The 20,302-nt window shown below is 40.6% G+C and overlaps 1 protein-coding gene across 1 annotated transcript in view; it reads left to right on the top strand.

The window, feature by feature from the left end:
* Positions 1-11,973, top strand: part of PAH (phenylalanine hydroxylase) — a 68,008-nt gene extending 56,035 nt beyond the window's left edge. Inside the window, exons 7-13 of the mRNA XM_036761324.1 lie at positions 957-1,092; positions 3,800-3,869; positions 5,211-5,267; positions 5,885-5,980; positions 7,062-7,195; positions 7,784-7,899; positions 11,916-11,973. Coding sequence (XP_036617219.1) covers positions 957-1,092; positions 3,800-3,869; positions 5,211-5,267; positions 5,885-5,980; positions 7,062-7,195; positions 7,784-7,899; positions 11,916-11,959 — 653 coding nt within the window. The 3' untranslated portion in view covers positions 11,960-11,973. The remainder of the gene's footprint in view (positions 1-956; positions 1,093-3,799; positions 3,870-5,210; positions 5,268-5,884; positions 5,981-7,061; positions 7,196-7,783; positions 7,900-11,915) is intronic.
* The last annotated feature ends 8,329 nt before the right edge of the window (positions 11,974-20,302 follow it).

Here is a 20,302-nt window from a genome sequence, read left to right as displayed (position 1 = left end):
CATGAGGACTTTGGACCCCTTGGCCTCTAGCCCAAAATCTATAATACTATAACTTTAAAGTTCACGTTTTCTCATTCATTTATTTTTATCTACATAGCATTTATATACCTTGTTATTTACATAGTATTTGTGTCTGCTAATTATTTATAATTAAATAATAGGAATTTGATTATTCCTATTTGATTTTCCTCATTTGTCACCTGGAAGGTTTAGACTAAATGATCTCACAAGTCCCCTTTGTTTCTAAATTAATGATTTGTGACTTTAAGTGCTTATCTGTGATTAAGTCAGATTAGCACATCAGCATGAATGAATTATTCAGATCTTTGCAAGTCTCAATTTTCTCATCTATAAAATAAGGAGGAATATATAGATGTAGATATAGATATCTATATAGATACATAAATATATAGATGTATGTAGGAATATATAGATATAGATAACATCTAAGGTCCTTCCAAATCAATGACTTTATATAAGCATTTGGTCAGGATAGCTAGAAGTTTTGAGCGGAGATACTGACTTGGGGCAGCCAGGTGGCACAATGAATACAGCTCTGGGCCTGGAGTCAAGAAGACATGAGTCCAGATCTGGTCTCAGATACTCACTAGCTGTGTGACTCTGGGCAAGTCACTTAACTCTGTTTGCCTCGGTTTCCTCATTTGTAAAATGAGCTGAAGAAGGAAATGGCAAACCACTCTAGAATCTCTGCTAAGGAAACCCCAAATAGGGTCACTTACACACACACACACACACACACACACACACACACACACACACACACACACAGAGGTGTGCACACATTCATTGCTCAGATAAAGGCTTACTCTGCCTAATTCATCATTTGCCCTCATATGGGCTCTGGCTTTTCTCTATAGAAAGGGTCACAGGCCTGTGAGAAGCTACTCTGACCAGCTCTGTTTTCTTTGTCCACTTCTCATTTCTAACTTCCGAAGGCTGTACTGGATTTCGCCTCCGACCTGTGGCTGGCCTGCTTTCCTCTAGGGACTTCCTGGGTGGCCTGGCATTCCGGGTCTTCCACTGCACACAATACATCAGACATGGATCGAAGCCGATGTACACACCAGAACCGTGAGTAGTTGAGCCAAGAGCCCCATGGAGACAGGGTGTGGCAATAGCCTGGGACCATCGGACAGAGCTGAACTCAGAGTTCCTGCCTTTGATTTCTATTGTCGCTGCTGTTGCTTCATTAGTATTGCATTATAATCATTACTGGATACACTCCTCCCCATCCATCTCCCGGAATTGAACCTTCCCCTCCTCCCACCACCTATTACCAACAAAGCAGTTAAGTAAAACAATGATCCCCCCCACTCCACCCAATTAATCTGACTCTCCATGACTCCATTTGAGGTTTTCTTGGCAAAGATACTAGAGTGCTTTGCCATTTCCTTCTCTAGTTCACTTTACAGCTGGAGAAACTGAGGCAAATTGGGTAAAGTGACTTGGTCAGGGTCACACAGCTGGTAAGTGTCTGAGAATGGATTTGAACTCAGGTCCTCCTAACCCCAGGGCTGGCACTCTCTACCCTGTTGCCAACTAGCTGCCCCAAAACAAGGACACAATGACTCATATCTAGCAATACATTTAACATTCTGCCTCGGCAGCCTCCTATTCTGTCTCTTGGACAGGAAGAAAGTGATGCATTTCAGTATCTCTTCTCTGGGACCAATATTGGCTTTTCACAATTACAATCAGAGTTTGTCTTCCTTTGAGTATTTTTTAAGTCCAGTACTGTAGTCACCATCTATACTTTTCTCCAGTGGTCCCTGATGGCATTAATATCAGAAGTGGATCTGGTTGTGTTGATGGTTAAGCAGCAGGTGCCTTTGAGACTTGGACTCAGATGCCTAGGGCTCTGAGAGAGATTGGCTGTGGGGATCTGGGCAAGTCACAACTTTGCAGATCTCTAAGAAATAGCACTATCTCTCAGATGCTGAGAATGTGCTAACTTTGGTGGAGGGAGTTTGAGACAACATTTGTAAAGAGCTTAGCACTGTATAGCACATAGTAGGCACTTGAAAAACATGTTTCCTTCCTCCTCCTCCTCCCCCCTTCCAAACCAATGAAATCACAGACCAGTATTCATTAGTACTTTGTACTTGTCAGATGTTGTATCAGCTAAAGTAGTAGACACAATAAAGGCTGTTTTATACTGATTTCGAAGTTTCCCTTTGATTTGGAAAAGTTATAGAGGAACAAATGTAACAGACAGAGCTCTAGACTTGGGATCAAGGGGATCTGGATTCAAATCTTACCTCAGACACTTAATTATCTGTTTAACTCTGGGCAAATTATTTCCACTCTCTGAGCCTCAGGCAGCCCCATTAAGCCTAAGTATCTTGATATCTACAGATGTTTATTAGTTCTTCACCAAGGAAATCCCAATCATTAATGTACCGATTCTGAGAAGGACCTAGGTATTTTTGTCACCATGGGAGCAGTCAATAAAAATTTATTAAAGTTTACTATGTGATTGATACCGTGCTAAGGACTGGGGCCACAAAGAAAGGCAAAAGCACAGAACCTGACTTCAAGGAGCTCACTTCCTAGTAGGGAAGACAACATGAAAAAAGCTATGTACATACATGAAATGTCCATTGTAGATGGAAAGTAATGATCTCAGTGGGAAGGGGTGCTTTTCCTTACTGTCCTTTCCTTAGCTCCAGCTACTACGTAATACCATTTAACCCACTAGGACTTAGTCCCACAGTTGACCTGACCTGTGTCCAAATCTGATCTTGTTATATTCTGGGTATGGTCCCGATTTTGTGCCCTTGTGAGGTTAGGTGGAATGGAATTTTGGAATCTACCCACCACTGCCATAATTCTGGGTTGGTGGAATGTTGACTGGATTTGGAGGTAAAGGACTGGGCTTCAAATCCTGATAATGCTACTTGTTACCTGTTTGGCCTTGGGCAGGTCACTTCTTCTCTATGGGCCTAGTTTTCTAATCTATAAAATGAGGGAGTTGGACCAGATGGCCTCTAAGGCCCTAAATCCTTTGGTCCCTTTGAAATTAAATCTCAGAATCTCAGTTTCTGCCTGGCACATAGTGGGCACTTAATAGATGTTTGTTTCCTTCCCCTTCTCCCCTTAAATGCCAGAAGGAATAATAGGAAGTCATACTGCCCATGCCTAACTATTGCCATACCCCCTGGTCTACCATATATCTTACTTCCGATCCTTCTTTTGCTTTAGGAGGTTGGGTCTCAATCATTTTTTTCAACTTTCTTCTTGTCCCATATGAAGCCTATGAAGGACACACGGCTTCTTTTTTTTATTCCTTTAACTTTTTATTTATTTGTTTTTAACATTCATTTTTTTTTAATTTTGAGTTCCGAATTATCTCCCTTCTTCTCTCCCTTCCACCACTTCTTGAGAAGGCAAACAATGTGATACCAACTATATATGTGAAACCATGTAAAACATATTTCCATAATATACATATTGCAAAAAATAAAATTTTTAAAAAGCAAGAACATAAAGAAAGTGAAAAAGTATGCTTCAATCTCTATTCAGAGTCTTATCAATTCTCTCTCTCTGCAGGTAGATAGCATTTTTCATCATGGGTCCTTTGGAATTACCTTGGATCATTATCTTGAAAAGAGTAGCTAAGTCTTTCACAGTTGATCATCATTACAATATTGCTGTTACTTTGTACAATGTTCTCCCAGTTTTGCTTGCTTCACTTTGCATCAGTTCATATAAATCTTCCCAGGATTTTCTGGAACTATCTTGCTCATTAATATCACATAATTTCTATGCTTTCATTCAGTGACATCTGCCATGAGCTATTAGGGCATGTTCCATTGTTTTCTGATCGAAGTTTTGCCCAGTTTTCTCAGGTAAGGAAATAGATTTCTGTATACATTCAACAAACACTTATTGAGTGCCTACTGTATACAATGCATTGTGCTAGGTGCTATGGATAATACAGACATAAATAAGAAAGTTTTCCTTCAAGGAATTTGTAATCTAGTAGGTGAAAGATTTGTATGCAGATATAGTATTTTAATATAGGACTTCTGTGTATGTGTGCATGTGTGCGTGTGTGCGTGTGTATGTGTGTGTGTGTTTGTGTGTGTGTGTGAGAGAGAGAGAGAGAGAGAGACCCCATTGGCAGTCTCATAAAGCCTATAGACTCCTCAGAATAATGTTTTTTTTTGTTTTTGCTTTAAAGATCAGGTCTCCCTATATGTGCCTGGAACACAGTAAGCACTTAAAAATAGTTATTTCCTTCCCCTCCCCTTCCCCATCTTATCCAATATGGAAGGAAATCCAAGGACTACTTCCCAGGCTCTTTCCACTTAACACAGGAGCTTTCACCCCTTTCATTTCCAAACTGGGTCGGTTCACTCTTCCTTAGGCAACCTACTACTCTGCCCCACCCCATCCCCTTGTCTTCCAGGCTTGCCATCTCAATGCCAAATTAATGCAGACACCTAATTGGCTTTGCTTATTACACCTCAGAACTCCCAAATCAAGAGATCCAACAGCCTTAGCCCTGTACCTATCGTTACAGGTGTGCACTACCACACCTGGCCAGAATGACATTTTTGAATGCAGAGGATTACACATGAAACCAATTGTATTGAGATATAGTTCCATACCCACATATGTGTGTATGTATGTATGAACGCATGTGTATATATATATGTATGTATGTATACACACAGGCATATATTTAGAAACTAAGTTCACAGACCCCAGATTTAGAACTCTTGTAAGCAAAGTAGACTACCATAAGTAAGAAATTTGGGAATAAAGTTCTAAGGGGAATGTGGAAAGTTGAAAAGATTATATCCAAGATGTTTTTGGTGGAGGAGTGGAGGTCATGGAAGGCTTTATGAAAGAAGATGCTCTTGAGGTGGTATGAGAGTTGGGAGGCGTGATCAGACTCATGCTTTAGGGATGGTAATTTGGCCGTTGTTGGGGGATGGATTGAAGATGACAGAGGATGAATCCGGGGAGCTCAATTAGGAGACTATGACAAAAGTCTAGGGGAGAGGTGATGGAAACCGGTACTAGGGGGGTGGCTGGGTGAGTGGAGGGAAGGGGGCAGACTGGAGATATGGTACATCACCTTCCACTGTACCCAGTGTGACACTTTGCAAACAATACAGACTTAGTAAACTGACTGATGGACCCCTAGCATCTAATAACATGCTTTTTAAAAATTGTTTCAGGAAATTGGCCTGGCTTCTTTGGGTGCCCCTGATGAATACATTGAGAAACTTGCAACGGTAATATGAGCTTTGTAAGAATTTAGAATGATCATCCTGGCCTAGTAGACAATTGTAGCATCATAAGCAGTCCTTTGACTCTTGAAGTCTGAACACTTGACTGTTTTGGAGAAGTCAGGGCACAGAGATAAAGTACTGGGACTTGGAGTCAAGAATATCTGGGTTCAAATCCTGTCACTGACACTTGCTAACTGGGTGACCACAAGCAAGTCACTTAACCTTTCTGAGCCTCAGTTTCCCCATATGTAAAATGGAAATAATAATAGAATCTAGTTCATAGGACTGTGAGGGTCATGCATGTGAGTGTGTGTGTGTGTGTGTGTGAGAGAGAGAGAGAGAGAGAGAGAGAGAGAGAGAGAGACAGAGAGACAGAGAGAGAGACAGAGACAGAGAGAGACAGAGAGAGAGAGAGGAGAGAGAGAGCATGAGAGAGGAGAGAGAGAGAGAGAGAGAGAGAGAGAGAGAGAGACAGAGAGACAGAGACAGAGACAGAGGCAGAGAGAGAGAGCATGAGAGAGAGGAGAGAGAGAGAGAGAGACAGAGACAGAGAGAGACAGAGAGAGAGAGAGAGAATGAGGGTGGAGTGGGGCCTGTCTTCATCCAACTCTCCATTTCAGATCTACTGGTTTACTGTGGAGTTTGGCCTCTGCAAACAAGGTGATTCCATAAAGGCATATGGCGCTGGGCTCCTGTCTTCATTTGGGGAATTACAGGTGGGTAATTTGGGCCCCACAAGAGCCAATGACAGCTTCCACAGACTCAAACATTGGAGGGGGGGGTTTGTTGTTGTAATTAGCCTGATTGTAGCTCTCTTAATGGCCCCCATCTACCGGAGAGGAAGTGAGAGGGTGGGGCAGGGTAGCAATAGAGAAGAGAAGGGTGAATTCTCTGATAATTCAGACTTTGGGAAGTTGGGGGATGTTACAGGCTACTCTACTTCATGACCTTTACATTCTCACCCAGTTGGCTGATTTGCTGTTTCCAACACTCAGAATTCCATATTCTACTTCTGTGCTTTTGCATGGGCCATTTTCCATACCTGGAATATGTTTCCTCCTCAGCATACTTTGATGACTCAGAAAGAGAAAGTGAGGCTGAGGGAGGGACTTTAGAATGTCCCTGTGCCTCACTTAAATCCAATTCAAATCAAGACATCGCTTGTGATGTCACTGGTCCTCTTTGAAAAAGAAAAAAGAGGGGCAGCTAGGTGGTGCAGTAAATAGAGCGCCGGCCCTGGAGTCTGGAGGACCTGAGTTCAATTCTGGCCTCAGACACTTGACACTTACTAGCTGTGTGACCTTGGGCAAGTCACTTAACCCCAATTTCCTTGCCTTCCCCCCTCCAAAAAAAATGAAAAAGAAAGAAGAGCAGTAACAACCTCTTAGAATGTTTAACTAAGGGCTTAAGAAGGCTTAGTTCAAGTGCCAACTTCCATGGAAAACCCTTCCTGATTGCCCCTAGTTTGTATAAAGCTCTCTTCCTCCAGGGGCAGGTGGGTGGTGCAGTGGATAGAGGTCTGCAGTCACTTGAGCTCTAGGCATCTCTTAACCCTTCACTCTCACTGTATGGCCAGCCAGCCTTCCCTCTGAGAATACCTGTCATCTACTCCGTATAGATCCTATTTATATCTTACATCTGTTTACCTATTGTCTTAGAATGCAAGGTCCTTGAGGGCAAGGAATGTTTTTGCCTTTTTGCATATCTCTAGTGCTTAGTAGGGTACCTGGCACATAGCAGGCACTTAGTAGTGGTTTGTTGCTTAATGGAAAAACCCCTTCCATTTCTGGCTTCCAGTACTGCTTATCTGATAAACCTAAGCTTCTGCCCCTTGAGCTCGAAAAAACAGCAGTCCAGGAATATTCTGTGACCCAATTCCAGCCTGTGTATTTTGTGGCTGAGAGCTTCAATGATGCCAAAGAGAAAGTGAGGTAAGTCTGCTTTCAAACAACCTCAATATAAGGTTGGGGTGCTTAACCTTTTTTGTATCATGGCCCCCATCCGCTGTCTAGTGAAGCCTATGGATTCCTCCTCAGAATATTGTTTGTTGCCTGATTTCATAGTGGAAAGAAATACTAAATTTCAGTTAGAGGGTAGTAAGAATCAAGATGTATTTTTTTTACATCCAAGTTCACAGACCATCTGAAATCTATTCACATACCTCTCTGAAGGATTTGTGGACTCTCTAGGTTTAGAATCCCCAGCAATAAAGTGATCTTACTTTCAAGGTGTGGGCCACTGAGGGCAGTTCTTGGGCTGGAAATTTGTTTCACTCTGTCATTTTGTGGGTTCTGCTGCTCTAGAATTTATTTAGAGTTATTTTCACAGGTATTTGGAGGGCTTTGGGGGAGAGCTCAGGCAAGTCCCTGCTTTTACTATGACATCTTAAGGGCAGCCCTTGAGGTGGCATGATGGTACATAATCAACACTGGGAAGGAGTTCTCTTTGCTAATTATTTTTAAAACAAGTTATCTTGGTCAAATTTTGGCCTTCATCCAAGTTTCTGTTTTTGCCTTCAGGAACTTTGCCTCAACAATTCCTCGACCCTTCTCAGTGCGTTATGACCCATACACCCAAAGGATCGAGGTTCTGGATAACACTAAACAACTCAAAATTTTGGCCGACTCCATCAGCTGTGAGTAATGGCAGCCTTGGGATTCTCTCTTGAGATGGCAGCTGGAGAGGCAGAAGGGAAGTCTGCTATTTGTAAAATAAGAAAGATAGCTAAGAATGACCAAAGACTTTAACTAAGAGGCAGATAGGTGGTACAGCAGACAGAGTGTTGGACATGGATTCATGTCCCAGGTTTAAATGCAGCCTCAGACTGTTACTAGCTGTGTAATTCTGAGCAAGTCACTTTAACCTCCAGGACATACTATATGGATGGGTTGTAAGTTGGGTCCATAGTTTAACAGGAAGAAGAAAGAAGGCTGGTTTACTTTGGGGAAATTGAAGAGATCCTTTACTGTCCCCAAGTTTCCCATGAAAGACAAGGTCCATTTTTTTAACAATGACATTTATTAGTGTAGCTGTATGACAAACAGGAACACCACTACTTCTAAAGAGATAAAGAAGAATATCCCACAGAGGCCAAGGAAGAGGCTCATGGTGGCTTGATCATTCTACAAAGTCAAGTAAACAAGCACTTAGTAATTTTGAACTAAAGTAGAACTCCAAAGCAGAAAAAGAGTAAAGGATGTCATTCAAGAATTCCCTGACAGGAGAAGAAGATAGGCTGTGGCAAGAGTGAAGGACAATCAGAGTTCTCCACTGGTCCCCTCACAATGGCAGGAGAAATCAAAGGAGCCCTCAGGCATGTTGGGTGAATCCCTTGTTGAAATATTTTGTAAAGACATGGACAAGCCAGGTTGTGCAGGCATGGAAGGGTTGTGATCATCATTTCTTTTTTTCATTTTTTTTATTTTTCATATTTTATTATTTAACATTTTAGTTTTCAACATTGATTTCCCCAAGATTTTGAGTTACAAATTTTCTCCCCATTTCTACCTTCCCTCCCACTCCAAGATGGCATATATTCTGATTGCCCCATTCCTCAGCCAGCCCTCCCTTCTGTCACCCCACTCCACCCCCCATCCCCTTTCCCCTTACTTTCTTGTAGGGCAGGATGGATTTTTATGCCCCATTCCCTATATATCTTATTTCCCAGTTGCATGCAAAAACAACTTTTTTGAGCATCTGCTTTTAAAATTTTGAGTTCTAAATTCTCTCCCCTCTTCCCTTCCCACCCACTCTCCCTAAGAAGACAAGCAACTCAATATAGGCCACACATATCATAATGCAAAACACTTCCACAATAATCATGTTGTGAAAGACTAACTGTATTTCCCTCCATTCTATCCTGTCCCCATTTATTCAATTTTCTCCCTTGACCCTGTCCCTTTTCAAAAGTGTTTGCTTTTGATTACCTCCTCCCCCTATCTGCCCTCCCTTCTATCATCCTGCCTTTTTATCACCTTCCCCCTACTTTCCTGTGGGGTAAGATACACAACTGAGTGTGTGTGCTATTCCCTCCTCAAGTCAAATCTGATGAGAGCAAGATTCACTCATTCCCCTCACCTGCCCCCTCTTCCCTTCCAACAGAACTGCTTTTTCTTACCACTTTAATGTGAGATAATTTACCCCATTCTATCTTTCCCTTTCTTCCTCTCTCAATATATTCCTCTCTCACCCCTTAATTTTATTTTATCTTTTTATATATCATCCCTTCATATTCAACTTACCCTGTGCCCTCTGTGTGTGTATATATATATATATATGTATATATATATATATATATATATGTACATACAACTTCAACTATTCTAATACTGAGAAATGTCTCATGAATTACACACATCATCTTTCCATGTAGGAATGCAAACAAAACAGTTCAACTTTAGTAAGTCCCTTATGATTTCTCTTTCTTGTTTACCTTTTCATGCTTCTCTTTATTCTTGTATTAGAAATTCAAATTTTCTATTCAGCTCTGGTCTTTTCATTGAGAAAGCTTGAAAGTCTTCTATTTTATTGAAAATCCATAATTTGCCTTGGAGCATGATACTCAGTTTTGCTGGGTAGGTGATTCTTGGTTTTAATCCTAGCTCCTTTGACCTCTGGAATATCATATTCCAAGCCCTTCAGTCCTTTAATGTAGAAGCTGCTAGATCTTGTGTTATCCTGATTGTGTTTCCACAATACTCAGATTGTTTCTTTCTGGCTGCTTGCCGTATTTTCTCCTTGACCTGGGAACTCTGGAATTTGGTGACAATATTCCCAGGAGTTTTCTTTTTGGAATCTTTTTCAAGAGGTGATTGGTGGATTCTTTTGATTTCTATTTTACCCTCTGGTTCTCGAATATCAAGACAGTTTTCCTTGATAACTTCTTGAAAGATGATGTCTAGGCTCTTTTTTGATCATGGCTTTCAGGTAGTCCCATAATTTTTAAATTATCTCTCCGGGATCTATTTTCCAGGTCAGTGGTTTCTCCAATGAGATATTTCACATTGTCTTCCATTTTTTCATTCCTTTGGTTCTGTTTTATACTATCTTGATTTCTCATAAAGTCACTACCTTCCACTTGCTCCAATCTAATTTTTAAAGTAGTATTTTCTTCAGTGGTCTTTTGGACTTCCTTTACCATTTGGTTAATTTTGCCTTTCAAGGCGTTCTTCTCCTCATTGGCTTTTTGGAGCTCTTTTGCCATTTGAGTTAGTCTATTTTTAAAGTGTTATTCTCTTCAGTATTTTTGGGGTCTCCTTTAGCAAGTCATTGACTTGTTTTTCATGGTTTTCTTGGATCACTCTCATTTCTTTTCCCAATTTTTCCTCTACTTCTCTTGCTTGTTTTTCTAAATCCTTTTTGAGCTCTTCCATGGCCTGAGACCAATTCATATTATTCTTGGAGGCTTTTGATGTGGGCTCTTTGACTTTGTTGACTTCTTCTGGCTGTATGTTTCAATCTTCTTTGTCACCAAAAAAGATTCTATAGTCTGAATCTGAGTCTGAGTCCTTTTTTGCTGCGTGTTCATGTTCCCAGCCAACTACTTAACCTATGAGCTTTTTGTCAGGGTATGACTGCTTGTAGAGTAGAGAGTACTTTGTCCCAAGCTTTAGGGGCTGCCCTGAAGTTTTCAGAGCTACTTCTACTCCACTGTCACTGCAAGCTCTGCCACAGCAGTGCTCCTCCTCCCCCAAGAACTGCCAACCAGGATTGTGACCCAGATCCAAGCAGGCACATCAAGAGAACCTGCCTCTGTGATGGCAAAATGCTCCTTGCATTCCTGCTCTGATCCACCACTTGATTCCTCCTACTGTGTGAACCAGGGTCTTGGGAAGCAGCTGATGCTGGAACTCTGGGAGCAGCCACAGGAGCTTCCTGCTGCTGCCACCGTCACTGTTGTACCACCTCCACCACCCCCAGGGCTGGGGCTGGACCGCTCTCACCCCAATTTCGCAGTTTTCCCACTTACCTGCTCCATGGTCTTTGGCATTTGTGGGTTGAAAAGTCTGGTAACTGCCACAGATCAATGATTTATGGTCCTCAGGCCTGCCCTGCCTGACTCCCCATCTGGTTGGTCGCAGTGCAGCCCATGCTGGGCTGTGCTCCTCTCACAGAACCATGAGATAGACCCTTCCCAGAGACCATCCAGGCTGTCCTGGGCTGGAGACCTGCTTCTCTCTGCTATTTCTTGTGTTCTGCAGCTCTAGAATTTGTTCAGATCCACTTTTTCCAGGTGTTTGGAGGGGTTTGGGGGAGAGCTTACGCAAGTCCCTGCTTTCCAGACACCATCTTGGCTCCACCTCACGATCATCATTTCTTGCAGGGCCTCCTACTTTGATGAGATAACAGAACCATGTTTCAAACTTAGATTTTGACTCTTCATGGTAGTGATGGCAAAGTTCCTTCACCCTCTAACATACTCTAAAGACCAATGAGTCTATGTGTCATTGGCCCTTTGAGGAGGAAGGTGGCAGGAAATCTGGAGTCCAGTATGCCTCAGCTTACCAACTAGTAACTAGACTGAGCTTTCTTTTTAGGGGACCAGTCAGACTAAATGTTTGTCAATTCTATTGGTTTGGGAGTTGTGAGTTGGACTGAGGGATTCTATAATTGACATTTTTTTAACTTGCTCATCATATTTTTCCTTCTTAGGTGAATTTGGAATCCTCTGCAGTGCCCTTCAGAAAATAAAATGAAGATGTGTTCCAGATTCTGGAGTTTCAACTTGTTGACTATGTACATGGAAATCCAGAGTGTCCTTTAATTATTTTATCTAAAACATCAGACTTGTCAATTTTACAAGTAGTTAAAAGCTAGACATGCCTCACTTCATTTTACATAACTGTATATTAGCACTCAGAGTTCTGTCCTATTGACCTTTCTGAACCCTCTCTGATTGGGGAAATCATTCCATTTTTTTTCCTGTTTAGTTTTGGCTTAGTGATCTATATTTATAGTTAGGTTAGTATACATTTAGGATACCAATTATTCAAAGTTGCAAAGAATAACAGATTTTATTGAGACCCAGGTTAAAATTCCACCTCTCACACTCAATAGTCATGTAAATCTGGAGGTCACTTCTCCCTGATCTCTTGGTCTCAGTTTCCTGATCTATCACATGGGGGTATGTTGAATTTAACTTAATTCAACATGATTTCATTAAGCATTTACCATTTGCCAGGTGTTGGAAATTAAAGGACACAAACAAAACAGTCCTTTCCCTCAAGGAGGTTGCATTCTAATGGGGGCAGGCATGACACAAGGGAAAGGGGCTGCACCTGGAATTTTCTTGGTATGGGGAACTCCTAGGTGAGAAGAGGTGCTCTAGCAATGCAAGTTAGCACCTCCTCTGAAATTTATAGACTTAGAGATCTGCCCAAGGCACCAAGAGGAATAAAGAGTTTGACACAGATAATACAAATTATATGCCCAATTTCTAGGAGAGGGAAGAGCCCTAAAAAATGAGGTTGAGAGAATCAGTATTTACCTCCCAAGATCCTAGATTTAGAGATATCAAGGACCTTAGAAGTCATCTCATCTAACCTGCTCTTTGGACTGATGAGGAAACCAAGTCCCATAAAAATCAAGTTCCTCCTCTAAGGTCACACAGGGTTCTGAATTGAAATCTTCTGACTTTAGAGTCTGTGGTCTTACCGATATGCCAGACTACGTCTCCAGTTAATTTCATGGCATGTGAATTAATTGAGATAAGATATCTGAAGTCCTTTGCAAACCTTAAAATGCTACATAAAGAACAACTTGTATTATTATTTTGCCACCATGATAATGTACTCCTGGAAGATTTATCCTTCTCAGATGTGAAATACTATGTACACATATGTACACACACACGTAGGCATATATATATATGCACATACACATACAAACGTGAAACATATATATATATATATATATACATATACTGTTTCATGTATCATGGTTATATACATGTATATACTCAGATATGCATGTACGTATGTATGCATGTGTATATATGTATATATTCATGAAGTAAACTTCCAGGCTGTTTTTAATCCTAACTGACACAATTTCCTACTCAAATAAACCGTGTTTCCAAACCATGTTTCCTTTAATCCAGAAGACAATGAAGACACATTAAAAATGTGCTGTTACACAGAGTCCCCTGTAATAGACACACTCCCATTTTGTTTTCCTATCATTGAGACTCCCATGGAAGACAGAGACTTTTCTCTTATCTAGTATGATTTTCCCATAAGAACTCAAAACATTTTTAGGGCAGTTTTGTCAGGTCACTGTGTGCTTTTGTCTTGGACCATACACAAACTGCAATGGGTGTGAGATAAAGAAAGCAGCTGGGCTTTGCTTTCTTCCTGTCTGCTTCCCATGGTGGTGGCAGCCAAGGCAGAAATCAGCTTCACCTTTGTGGGATATCCTGTGGTTCCATTGTGGAGAAAATATCTTGATTCAAAAATGTACACAAATCTTTAAGCAGCTGCCTCCACCACATGGAGACAGCCAAATGATATTTATCTAAGTGACTCAGAGCCCTTTGGCCTAAAAGTGCCTTTATTAAATAACATGGTATCCTACAGTGTATATAATGTGTGACTGCTGTACTCCTATCCACTTTTCCATTCCTGCACCCCAACAGTGTTTTTGTAAACTTGAGAGTCTGGCATTGGCTCTAGAGGTAAAATTAAAGTTTATCCCCTGAATGTATCACCTGAATTTATTGTCTAACTCAGAACTAGAAAGGATCTGAGAGGTAATCTCTTCCATTCCTCTGTCAGTTGCATGAATCCTTTTTATAACATTTTTTTCCGATATTGGCACACCTGAAGGGTGATCATAAATCAAGACCACATAATTTAATCAATAATATAATTAATACCTTTTCTGTGTAGCTGGAAAAGGCTGGACTTGGAGTCAGATGAATTTGAGTCTGAATCCAATCTCTGATGATGTTGCTGGACAAATCACTTAATGTCTCTGAAACTCCTATCTACAGAGAGAGAACAATATTCATAATATCTGTGGGAGAGAGTTGTTATTTGGTTCTGATGACTTTGTTTATATAAATATCAGTCATTATTATTATGGATTTTAAGCTTCACTTAGTTGAGCTTTATGGTTGAATATTTTTGTTGTAGATCATTTCATTAGGAAGTGATTTTTTGCCTTTCATTTAAAAGATTTTTAAGTAATTGAAATTAAATTTTAGTCTTTTAGACATGGATAATTTTTATACAAAAAGCATTTTACAGTGAATGAAAGCTCTTCTCTGAATTTTCAGTTTGTAATTGACATCATTGGAGGGAACATCTACATTGGTGGAGTAGATGATTCTATCTGGCAGGCAGATCATAAAGGTCTAGAGAGATTTCAGAGACCATCAAGTCCATCCCCCTCATTTTACAGATGAGGAAAGTGAGGCTAATGGATGTGCAGCTACTGGCCCGAAGTCACAGTCAAGTAACCACCACTGCAGGATTTGAATCCAGGTCCTCTGACTTCAGGGTCAGTGCTCGCTCCATGGAACACAGAGCCTCACAAAAATTTTATGGATGTCTTTTAAATGGTATCCAGTTCTTTCCCACTCTATAAAGTCCAATTTTGTAGCAAGGTCTTAAGTGAATGGTCTTTTAACAACAGTAGTCATCATTTTCTGGATGCTTGATGATACTCTTTATAAGTTAAGAAATGTACAAAATGATAAAAATTTATATCTGTGTGATAGTAGTATTTGTTACTGATTAGGGATTTCAACCTGTAATTTTTTTAAACATTTATAATTCATCCTGGTTGAAAAGAACAGATTCATATCAAAGTACAGAGATTACTCCTGCTGGTTGTATTTTGCAAATAAACTATTTCCAAGAGAACAAGTAATAAGAAGCTCTGATATCTTTTCTTTGCATTCTTTAAAGCCACTGAGAACATGTTTTTTAAAAGTCATTTTTAAATTTAATTTTTTTGTGTTTTTTTCAAACTATAGTCATTTGTCACTATTACCTCTACCCATCCACACAACACTCACTCATCACTCCTTTAAGAAAGCAAAAGGGTGTTAAACAAAATAGATCAACACAGTGACTGCACCCAACACCAGAAGCATACCCTTCCCTTACCACTGCCTTCTGCTTATCCTTGACAAGTGTATCCTGATACATTCTTCAATACTTGTTGTAAATGGAAGTCCTGAGTTCAAATAGTGGGAGCACCAGGACAAAGAAAACCAGAAAGAGTTAGCAAAAATAGATCTTACTGAAAGTTAGAGTGGGAAAAAGATTAAATAGGGGAGATCAAGCTTCTAACAGCAAAAGAAATCATGGGCAAAGAGCCCTCAAAAGCTTAGCTATGGGAAACTTGAAGGATCCCTAGCTCAATCTGGATTAATGTTGGACTGAGCTAAATGTAGCATTTCCTTTTATTTTGGCTTCCTCGTAGGAACTCAACCCAGGGAGGCCTGTAGGTCATGGAGGCTGTTGTTACAACTAAGGGAGTTCCAATGGCCAGGAGGGTTCTGGCAGATGTCACTACTTGGCTAGGCAGGTGTTACACATTTGGCCTGGAAGGGCAGGTGTTGCTTATTTTATCTGGCTGAGCAGGTGTTACTTATCAATCTCCTGGTCAGGTTGGGACCTGACTGGTCACTACAATAGCCAAAGTTTAAAAAGACCATTTGTTCATCCTATTTTTATATATAAAGCCATCTATAAATTCCATCTCCTACAACATAGAGAGCAGTGGAAGCTTGTTAGGAGTAGCTTCAGACTGACTACCCAGTATAGGTGACCAAAAAAAGTGTGTCTTGAGTATGGTCAAAATGGATCAGGTTGACAAACACACCTAAAAGTAAGCCGAACATCTGAATGAAGAGAAAAGAGCAAGGAGACTAACAGACATTTAAAAAAAAAAACTGGGAAAATGTCCTTTGGAAGGGAAAGTGAAATGCACTTTATATTTACAATAAATGTGAATATATATTATGTAGATATGTACATATGTACTATGTGCTATAGATTACATACTACATTTTACATACACATGAGAAAGAATATCATGTTGGTGGATAGAGAGCTGGCCATGGGTTCACTTCCTCCCTCTGACACATATTGGTTGAGTGACCCTGTGGAATTCATTCAACCTTTAAGTGCCCCAGGGAACTCCCTAAGAATGTAAGTTGCAGAAAACTGCACTGACAAAGTTCTTCATGAGAAAGTTCCTTGTTGTTGAGTTGTTTCAGTCATGTCTGACTCTCCAGGACTCCATTTGGGGTTTCTTGGCAAAGACACAAGAGTGGTTTGCCGTTTCCTTCTCCATCTCATTTTACATATGAGGAAACTGAGGCACACAGGGTTGAGTGACTTGTCCAAGGTCACACAAGTGTCTGAAGTAACATTTGAATTCAAGTCCTCTTAAGTCCAGGCCTGTCTCTCTAACCATGAGCCACCTAATTACCCGAAGTACTCCCTACAGGGAGTTAATCCAGTTGGAAAAGAATATATACACAGAGTATCATAAGGACATTCTTTGAGAGAGTATGTATGACACATAGAAAGAGATTGTATATATCCATATGCACACATATGTACATAATTATAAATCTGTTAGCTTTGGGGAGTATTTTTAAAAAATCTTTCTCACAGATGGCAGAAATCTTAATTTTGCTAGTCTTGGGATGTAGCCTTTGCATCTATACTAATTTTTTAAATCACCTGATAAACATAAACAGGAATACACAGTGTACATGTAAACATTAATATAATTTCTTTTAAATGCCATATTAAAGAATTTCTATCATACCAACAACCTGATTATTATATTTAACTGGAAAAATCTTTACAAAGATATGTATAGATATAGATACAGATATCTATACACACACACATATATATGAATGATGTCACAGTAATTGTATCACATATGTATACAAATGACATATATTAATTGTAGGGAGTGCTTTGAGTTCTTTGGCTGAACAGCCATTATTGTCCATTTTCCCAGGAATTGCATACATAAATCTTTAGTCAATAAACCTTCTACAAGCATTTGTTAACTACCTACTATGGATCAGGCATCATGTCAGACACTGGAAGAGGGTTAATGGCAAGATGATGAGTTTGGCTTCTCAAGATCCATGATTGATTAATTAGTAGGATGATAAGAAATGAAAGTGCATTGCAAGTTAAGTTCAAGGAAGGGCATTGCTAGCAGAGATGGTGGCAGATGCTAAGAAAAGGAGAGACTGTGACTGCCCATCTTTGTTTAAGTTTAGAATTGTTTTATCCTTTCACTATAAACCAGGAGGAGGTTTGAATGAGATGGATTGGTTTTTCTTCTTAGAAGTAAATTAAAGCAGAAGGAAATTAAGTCTTCCCTGAATCCAGCATAGTTTAGGATCCCAGATTTGGACCTGAAAGAAACCTTGGAGATTATCTATTACAACTGTCTGAGACTCAGAGAGGGAAATGATTTGCCCAAGGTCACAATAGTAAGGAGCAGAGGCAGGAGGGTGAATCCAATTCCTCTGATGTCTACCCCCAATCTCCTATTCCAACTTCATAGGTTTTCAACTACAGTGAGCTCCTTGCTTCTCATGTCAGCCTTAATGGTGATCCAGAGAGCTCTGAAAATCAGCTCCACCCTCTCAATGTCCTTGGTGCTGAACTCTCCCAGATATTGCCAGAACATCTACCCTTCTCCAATGATATCCACCAGGGTGTCTTCAGCTTCTCTATATCAGATCGGGCATTGTCCTTAGCATCAGCTGTACCAGTTTAAGACATTTTGTAAATAGAGATGTCCTGGATTCCATCTCCTGGTGGGAAACACAATCTCAGCAATTTTCATATCTTTCACTCCTCACTCCGTGTAACCAGAAGTGTAAAACTCTGAGTTCCACTTGTAAATGGTTTCCCCCACCTTATTTCCAAGTTGCCCAAAACCACATTGAAACACACTGATTCACTGGAAGACAGGATTCTATTTCTCACTAGGGAGGCAAAGACCTTCTGATTCTTTTATCTCCTCCTTGGCTCCAGCCATCTCCATGATGCTAGACACAGAGAGAATCAATTTTAATGTCCAAAGATTACTAAGGGATCAGACTTCCAGGGGAATTGCCATGACACACACCCCCAATGACATATGGCAATGTGATGGCTTAGAGTCATGTGAAAACTGGAGAACCTAGGAAGAAAGCCTGGCTCTCCAACAGCACCTGTGTGACTACGGTCAAACACAAACACTGATTACCAGGTTCTTCATCTGATAATCAGGGTGCTGGACTTGACTGTCACTAAGATCCTTTCCCTATCTGACATTCTGTGGTCTGAAATTCGGGGGGGAGGGGAGAGGGATCTGGACATTTCCTTTTGCCTAGACACAATGTTTGTTTTTTAATGGGTAATAAGCCCCTTTTAATTTATGGATAGGTTCTCTGTTCTCTGAAAGTGAGAGGAGATCGGATCTAGGGCTAAGCTTTTCAATAGCCCTCGAATCTTGCTAGAGAGAGGGATTCCAGGCAGGTTCCTTAGGAAGAGGCCCTTTGAGACTCACGTTTCTCTCCAATCAGTGGGAAGAAAGAAGAGAGGAAAGGAAAGGCTGAAAACTCCGTGGAAGAGTGGAGCCTTGCTGGGGAGTGCGGAAGGGTGTTTAGTGGGGCTGGGGAGGAGACAGTTGTGCCAGTTTGCTTGGATGATTCCGCGTGTATCTCTGCGGCTCCGCAAAGCACTCAGAACGTTGGACAGCGCACTCACCTTCCAGGACAGGGAAGCGCTGAAGGAAGGGAAAGGTAGGTAGTGGTGGGGGATTGGGGATAGAAGTAGGGGAAGGGACTGGAAATTTTCCTCCACAAGAAGATCATTTGTATATGGGCAGACTCAAATTGCTCCACTATCCAGTAGATCTGACATTTTACCTCAGGTGGCAAAGCAAGAAAGAAAAAGAGACCAAAGATTTCAGCAACTGAGATAAAGAGAAGCAAAAGGAAAATAGAGGGGTGAGCTGAATGAACTAGTCTCACAGATCTTTAGAGTTTAGAGATCTTCTTAGGGAGGCAGTCTTATACAGCAGGAAGGGTGCTGAATTTGGAGTTACAAAACCTGGGTTCGAATCCCAGCTCCTCTGCTTCCCACTAGCTTTGTGACCTTGGGCAAGTGTCTCCATGTCTCTGGGCTTCCTCTGTCAAATGAGGAGGTTGAATTAAATAGCCTTTCAAGCACCTTCCAGCTCTCAACCTGTGATCCGAAAACCAATATAATGTAAGTCCACAGAAGGTAGGAGCTGTTTTGTTTTGGTCTTTGCATAGTCTCAGCTAGTGTAGCATCTGGCACACAATAATCTCTTAACAAATGCTACTTTTTACATGTAACTGAAAGAAAAATAAATTATTACATTTTTAAAAAAATGTTCTTTGGGTTGAATTGAAATTTGTAGCTCCTTGTCTAAGATTGCCAGCATTCTGCCTGTACTATAATCCAAACATTTCCATAACTTAGAAATCTCCCCCTCCAGGGCAACTAAGGGTTGTGGGGGATAGAATACTGGACCTTAAGTCAGGAAGACTTAAATTCTAGTACTTCTTCACAAAATCACTAACTGTGTTACCCTGGATGAATCATTTAATCTCTCTCAGCCTCAGTTTCCTCATATGTGAAATGGGGATAATGACTTCCCCCCCACAAGGTTGTTATAAGGATTAGATATGATAATATATGTAAAGTGCTCTGAAAGCCTTAAAGCACTATATAAATTTTAGTTCTAATATTTGGATAAATGTATCTATTTATTTGTAAAATGCATCCATTTTATTAAAGCTCCATATTAAATAAGAGTAGCTGTCACAAACCTCCCCCCTCCTTATTCATTAGTATCACCTATTATGTAGGGCAAATTTGTAGGCCAAATAAAATAAGTTCCTTCTGTCTCCCGGCCACAAAGACAGTTTGCAATGAGAATGATCCTGCTTAATACTAACATGGTGATCGCTAATGCTTCCATGCATCAAATATCCCCATTTTCATTGGCTTGGGAACTCTCCATTCTGGGCTCCC

This window comes from Trichosurus vulpecula, chromosome 5 (assembly GCF_011100635.1).
Source record: "Trichosurus vulpecula isolate mTriVul1 chromosome 5, mTriVul1.pri, whole genome shotgun sequence".
NCBI lineage: Eukaryota > Metazoa > Chordata > Mammalia > Diprotodontia > Phalangeridae > Trichosurus > Trichosurus vulpecula.
The sequence above is the reverse complement of the archived record's forward strand: the minus strand, read 5'-3'. Positions and strand labels throughout refer to the sequence as shown.